Source organism: Nematolebias whitei, chromosome 12, assembly GCF_014905685.2.
Source record: "Nematolebias whitei isolate Nwh7 chromosome 12, NemWhi1, whole genome shotgun sequence".
Taxonomy (NCBI): domain Eukaryota; kingdom Metazoa; phylum Chordata; class Actinopteri; order Cyprinodontiformes; family Rivulidae; genus Nematolebias; species Nematolebias whitei.
The window spans coordinates 46,525,332-46,532,356 of NC_056509.1; the positions used below are offsets into that span (position 1 = coordinate 46,525,332).

The window sequence follows — 7,025 nt, forward strand, 5'->3', positions numbered from 1 at the left end:
AGAATCTGTTGGACTCCTGGCAGGGACCAATGCAGACACGTTCCTGTTTTTAGTTTTATACATTTGTCTCGGAATCTAGCTGTTTTGCTATTTTATTTGGCTATCTTAATTGTAAAAAAAAATAAAAAAAATAAAATCTGTATGTCTTTTTCTAACTGTCCATTGTTGTCATCATTCTTTGTTGAAATCAGGTCTCTCTTGTAAATGAGTCCTCGAGGCTCATTGAGACTATGAATAATGTTAAATCAAATTAATAACTGTTTTAAGAGAAGGTCAGGTCGTGATCTGAGCAGAGTAATGAATCAGAGTTCAGTATCTTCTGACATCAGCTGATGGCGGTCTGTTTGACTCCAGGCCTGGCTGATTTAATCAGGTGAAACAGTCCACGTGCACTACGAGGGGAACAAAGACGTGAGCAGTGCTTGTGACCACACTCGTTCCTTCACGGTTATAAGATGGTTCAGGAAGCCGCATGGCTCCACATCCTCCTGGATTTTGCTTTAGGTGGCACCCCCCCAGTTTTTCATCCATCGTGTCCGAGCAGCTTCAGCTTGTTTGGGAGTCATGGGGGCGCTGATCTTTTTTCTTCAGTCCTTTAGCCCAGCCTTAGTTTTTGAGGTTGTGGTTTTTCTGTTGCTCTTTTATTTTTATTTTTTCATTTTCTGTTCTAATAAACACGGACAGGAACCGCCAGGACCAAAGCCCCTTCCTCTGATCGGCAACCTGCTCCAGCTGGATCTGAAACATCTCGACAAAACATTTGTGGAGGTAAGGCAGCGCTTCACCAGAACACGTTTGAGTCGTCTCCTTTAAAAATGTTTAAAATAAGCACAGAACACACAACTGGTGTTAACATATTTAAATAAAAGTGAATCAGAATAATAAATAAAAACAATAGCAAATAAACAGTTAAAGAGCGTTCTTGAAATTTATATTGTGTTGTGTTTTTTTTAACATTATCTCGTATATATTATCTTTATATTGTATGTGTTGTAGATTTTGTTTTTTTAAAAAACACAAATGTGTTTTAACAGTTCAAAACTGTTGAACTGAGTTCAGGTGCATTATTTAAAAAATATATATTTTAGATTTGATGCAGATAATTTAAATAATTGTGATTTTTTTTTGCATTGTATACACCTGCTATGATGAAGAATCATATTTGACTGTTAAAAATATTAACAGGCATGCAATACAAATTTGAACATCTGCTCACAATAAGTTCCCTGAACTTCTATATGAAGGTCAACAACAAAACAAACTAATAGATTAAATATGATTCTATTTGTTATAAATGTACTTTTTGTTCCATTACAGTTGTCCAAAAGATACGGGTCTGTATTCACGGTCTACATGGGACCAAGTAAAGTGGTGGTCCTGGCAGGCTACCAGACTGTGAAAGAGGCTTTCGTTAACTACGCTGAGGAGTTTGGAGACAGGGAAGTGCCTCCGGTCGTGAAGGACGCTAACCTGGATCATGGTGATGGAAAACTTGAAATATCTCATGCACTTCATGCACAGCAGTTCATATCTTGTATTATAAGATCTTCATGTACAGCAGCTTCTTGATGGAAAACGTCTTCGTCTGCTTCAAACAGGGATTGCATGGGCAAACGGAGACTCGTGGAAAGAAATGCGCCGCTTCGCTTTGGCAAACCTGAAAGACTTTGGGATGGGGAAGAAAGCGTGCGAAGACAAAATCATCGAGGAATGTCAGAACCTCATTCAGGAGTTTAAAAAGTTCAAAGGTAAGAGAAGTCAGAAATGAACAGGAAAATACAAATATTTATCAAACTGTTGTACTGCCTGTGATAATAAAAGTGCTTTGTTCTTTATCACAGGTGAACCCTTTGAGATGACCCAACTCATGAACTATACAATTTCTAACATAATCTGTTCCATGGTGTTTGGAAACCGATTTGACTATGATGATCCAGAATTTCAGATGATTGTAAACGAAACGATCAAAGGCTTTGTTCTTTTTGAATCGCCTGCAGTAAAGGTGATGCATCTCTACAATGAATATAAAAACTACGTGAATTCCTCAGATTTCATTATTGAATAACGTGAAAATAAACTGCTAAAGGACTTGTATTAAAAAAAAAAATCTAAATTATGTTTTGTCTTCTGTTTTGTGTGTTCATCAACAGTTGTACAACTTCTTCCCAAGAATTGGTAAATTGTTGATCTCAGCCAGGAAACAAACAGTAAAAATCTTTGAAGCCACCAACAAGCAGCATTTAAAGCTGATAAACTGCTTAAGAGAAACCCTCAACCCGCAGATGTGCAGAGGAGTTGCAGATGCCTTCATGGTCCGTCAGCAAAAGGTAAATCTTAAAGTCCTTGCTGTTGGCTTCGAATTCAAAATGACCTGATTTTTGTCCCCAGCCGTGAACTGTACAGTTCATTTGTTTCAATATTTGATGTCTGTGAGCGTTTGCTGGTGAAGAGTCTCCATGATCCAGGTCACGGTAAATCCAAATAAAGGTTAAAAAACAGAACAACTGGACTTCTGTTCTCTAGTGGAAGACTTTGGTTTCCCATTTATTAATTCAAAAAAATGTCTGGCGTGTGTGGACTTCCAACTCTTAGGGTGCATTCACACCAGCCCTTTTGTCCAGAACTCTAGCCCGTTTGCCTAGAAAGTCCAGTTCATTTGGGGAGGTGTGAACGCGCCATCGAACTCTGTCAAGGAACAAAAAGGTGAACTCTGGCCCGCCTAAAAGCCTAGGTCTCAGTCCGGTAGAAGAAAACTCGAGCGCGGTTTGAGTACAGTGTGAATGTAAACAGACCGGGCCCCGCTCCGGAAGCAGGAAGTGGAGTACAGCGCAGGGCAAACACGCATTTCTCTGACCTCATATGGAGCCGTCAGCTGCCTTGTGTGAAAAACAACATTCTCCATGGTCTTCTGCCTCATGTTCCACTCATGCTGAGTCCATTTTTGTTTTTATTTCCAGAAGAAGACGTGTCTTCAGAGGTTTTTGTGTTGTTTCTTTCAGTAGTTCTTGGTGCAGCGCCCCCACAGGCGAGCGGGGGAACAAGTTGGCTCGACTGCACAGTGCAGTGTGAATGCAAACGCACCAGCTCAAATGTAACAAAAGGTCATGAATATTGGTCCAGAACCGAACCGAGTCTACCGGACTATCAGGTGTGAAAACAACCTAAGAGGACTTTTGTTTTTAGATTCATCTGCAGGTTAGACTGGAGCCACTCGCCCTCAGAATGGAGGCTTGTTATGTTCTTTGTCTGCCTGGATCTGAGAGATGTTTGGGTCACCTGCATGAAGGTGTGAATTAGACTGGAGATGAATCAGGCCTAAGGCATTGTAGCTTTTTTAATGTTGAACTCTGAGACCTCCTCCTCTGGTGAAAGTTGGGTTTCATTGTTTGTTTCACCCCCTCTCAAACATTTGTCTTCTCTGTCTACAATATGAACATTTTGGTCCCAAAAAAAGTGTTCCTTATTCTTGAGATGTAGATAGACATCTAAGTCTTGTCTTGAAGACGTTCTCGGTGCAATGCCAATAAAGTTCATTCTGATTCTGAAGACCTGCCCTCCTGTGTTGAACCACTGTGGAGTGGTTCTTTAGTGTCTCCAATAAGAGATGTGGAATTCATTGCATTCTGTTTTTATTTAGATTGTAGTTCTATCCATCCATTCACCCATCTGTTATCTTTACCTGCTTCTTCCTTTTTTGGGTCGCGGGGGTCACTGGTGTCCATATTCAGCAATCACTGCGCGAGAGGCGGGAGACACCCTGGACAGGACTCCAGTCCATCACAGGGACACCTGGAGACAAACGAAACAACCATTCTCTCTCTCTCTCAAGGTTCTCTTTATCAAGGTTTTTGAGTTGAACTGACCCCTCACATGTGGACTGTTACCATGTTAGACCCCAGAAAACTTAACTCCCAGGATCATGGGTGTACTCAAACCCCTCCCCCAGGTTAAGGTGCAATTTTGTGGAAGAGTAACTTGTTCTCTCAGTTTCTTCAAGTATCTAAGGTATGAACAGGCAAGGCTGACAAGAAGGTACCCCATATATATCTGGGGTCCACAGTCGACCAGGTGTAGGACAAGATCTGCATTAGAGTTCTATGAGGAGACTTGATCTCTCCACGTTAACGGTCTTTGCCCCTGTCAGTTTCATTTACAGTGATGTCACATCAGATTTGAGCAACTTGTCTGAATGAGAGCTGATGTTCACCTGCAGGAGTCTGGACTCCCCAACAGTCTCTACCATGATGCAAACCTGTTGATAACCGTCATGAACCTGTTCACTGGTGGAACTGAAACATCATCGTCCACATTAAGATGGGCTCTTCTGTTCATGATCAAGCATCCCAAAATACAAGGTGAGACTTTGGATGTGCAAAATCAATATACGTGTTACATTTGAAAACAGATGTTTACATGCACCAACAAAAGACAAAACTTCTTTTTTCTCATTGTCATAATTTTACTTATTTATCTTATAACGAATGTCCACTATTGTTTCCGGTGGATACATTTCTAAATATTGAGGAAGATGTTTTTTATTAATTCAAAAAGCGTTCAATACAAAAAGTATGTTTTTTATTACTTTCTTCAAAGTCACGTGTTCGTGACTGTATGACTTGGGTCAAATGTGTTGTCCCGTTCCTCCTGAAAGAACTGGAGTACCTGAGCCAAGTTGATGAGCTGCCTTTCTCTTGCACTCCTTATTCAGCTCTGCTGACAACTTTTGATAGAACTGAGAGAAGAACTTTGTGATGGCCAATTCAAAACATTGGTTCTGTTGTCGTTGAGGCACTTTGAAATTGATTTGGCATCATGCTTAGAGTTAAGCTTTCTTATTTTTTTTAAAAGCATCTCAGTGTATGTAAACTTGTGACTTTGGAAAGCGTAATGAAAATTTATCTTCATTGTTTCTTGGGCGTTTAGCCAATAAATTATTTTTAGGATCCACACAGAACTAGAACACAAAGGTTTAGTATGATTTAATTTCAGACGGTGTAAAAAAAGAGGTTCTATTTTTATACTGTGTATGTAAACATCTGGTTTCAACTGTAGACCTGTACAGCACAATACTTATGTTGTTTTGTCATGTCATTCTCCTCAAAGTGAATTAAAATTCATTACTTTCAACCTCACTGTCCAGACAAGGTTCAAGAGGAGCTAAACCGAGTGATAGGAAGTCGTCAGGCGCAGCTCCGGGACAGGAAGAACCTGCCTTTCACAAACGCCGTCATCCATGAGACACAACGGCTAGCCAACATCGTTCCTTTGGCTCTCTCTCATAAAACCTCCCAAGACGTCACCTTCCAGGGACATTTTATTGAAAAGGTCAGACAATACTGCTTTAAGGTGTACAATCCTGTGATCAACAAATGAGACACAATAAAGTTTTGGAGATTAGAGCAATCTGTGCCATGAACTGTCATAACTAAATCCATCCATTATCTTTACCCGTTTATTCCATTTTGGGTCACGGGGGTCGCTGGTGCCCATGTCCAGCAATCACTGTGTGAGGGGCGGGGGACACCCTGGGCAGGTCTCCAGTCCATCACAGGGACACATAGAGACAAACGAGACAAACAACCATTCACTCTCTCTCACACCTAGGGACAATTTAGAGTTACCAATCAGTCTAACATGCATGTTTTTGGTCTGTGGGAGGAAACTGGAGTACCCGGAGAAAACCCACGCATGCACGGAGAGAACATGCAAACTCCACCCAGGAAGGCCCCTGGACCGGGGTTTGAACCAGGGACCTGCTCGCTGAGAGGCAGCAGCTCTACCAGTTGCACCACCGTGCTGCCCATGGAAATTTCCAAATTGGGCAAAAACATATAGAGAGAATTTCAATTAGGAAAGATTTTTAGATTAAAAAAAATATAGAAACAAAGTATGAGTAAATCATCACTAAATAACATCTTTTTTGATTAATCAGATTTATAAATAGTGGTTCTGTAATCATAAATATTGTAGATGATTATAGAAACTTTGTTAAAACCATGATAAATGTGTGTTTTTAGGGAACAACAGTAATCCCTCTCCTAACATCTGTCCTGCATGATGAGCATGAATGGGAGAAGCCAGAGAGCTTTCATCCTGCCCACTTCCTGGACAAAGATGGAAACTTCCTAAAGCGTGATGCCTTCATGGTTTTCTCTGCAGGTTTGTAAGTTTAATTGTTTAAAATTATTTTAACTTTACAGACATTATCTGAAGAGCTGTCTCTCTCAGGTCGCAGGATGTGTCCTGGAGAAAGTCTGGCCAAGGCGGAGCTCTTCATATTCTTTGCCACGCTCCTGCAGCACTTCCGTTTCACTCCTCCACCTGGAGTTTCAGAGGAGGACCTGGACCAGACTCCTACAGGGGGCTTAATTCTCAACCCTCCTCCTCAAAAAGTGTGTGCTGTCAGCCAGATGTAACGAGAAGGCCTGATGTGGTCAAAGGTTACTGACGCTTCATCAAAATGAAGATGAGCCTCCTGCAAGATAACATTTTCTTCAAGCAGTTTAGTTTTACATTTAATACATCAAAAGGTCTTCTAATTTTATTTCCTTACTTTTAATTAACTACAGGTGCAAAGTTAGAAGCATTTGTGTCATGAAAGTTCAGAAATGTTTCATTTTGGTTTTAATATCTAATTTCTTCCTGAACAAAATGAGCTCAGTTGTGCTTTTGTCAAACTGCTACTTCTGCTCTGTTTTTATGCAATCATCTTAAAACTGCAACTTGTAATAAACTACACACCTATAATCTCTCTGCTCTTTGTTTCTAACTGATCAAATGAGGACAGTTTTTCTTTTGAGAACTTGAAGAGCCTGGTCTTCACCTGAAGCCAACTGCAAGTTGCTCTTTCTGCAGATGTCAGATGACAAACCTTCACGCAGATTAAAACCAGCGTTATTTTAATTCGTGAACGAGCTCATGCACAGATAGGAGCTACAGTATTTGTGCGTCTCTGTGGAACATTCTTCTGGATCTGCTCGACCTCTTTTTAACGATCAGAGCTGATGAGTCCAGATCCAGCACGA

General features: G+C 40.7%; 1 protein-coding gene across 2 annotated transcripts; it reads left to right on the forward strand.

The window, feature by feature from the left end:
- Window positions 1-564: 564 nt before the first annotated feature.
- Window positions 565-6,455, forward strand: LOC119418641 (cytochrome P450 2K1-like). Of its 2 annotated transcripts, XM_037685966.1 has the most exons (9): window positions 565-768; window positions 1,318-1,480; window positions 1,599-1,748; window positions 1,842-2,002; window positions 2,151-2,339; window positions 4,214-4,355; window positions 5,141-5,325; window positions 6,018-6,159; window positions 6,229-6,455. In XM_037685966.1, exons 1-9 carry the CDS (start codon window positions 565-567, stop codon window positions 6,414-6,416), a joined length of 1,524 nt encoding a protein of 507 aa, XP_037541894.1. In that variant the 3' UTR covers window positions 6,417-6,455. The 2 variants fall into 2 exon arrangements, with proteins under 2 accessions (XP_037541894.1, XP_037541895.1); XM_037685967.1 differs by lacking the exon at window positions 565-768 and having other exon boundaries at window positions 1,339-1,480; window positions 2,151-2,327.
- The last annotated feature ends 570 nt before the right edge of the window (window positions 6,456-7,025 follow it).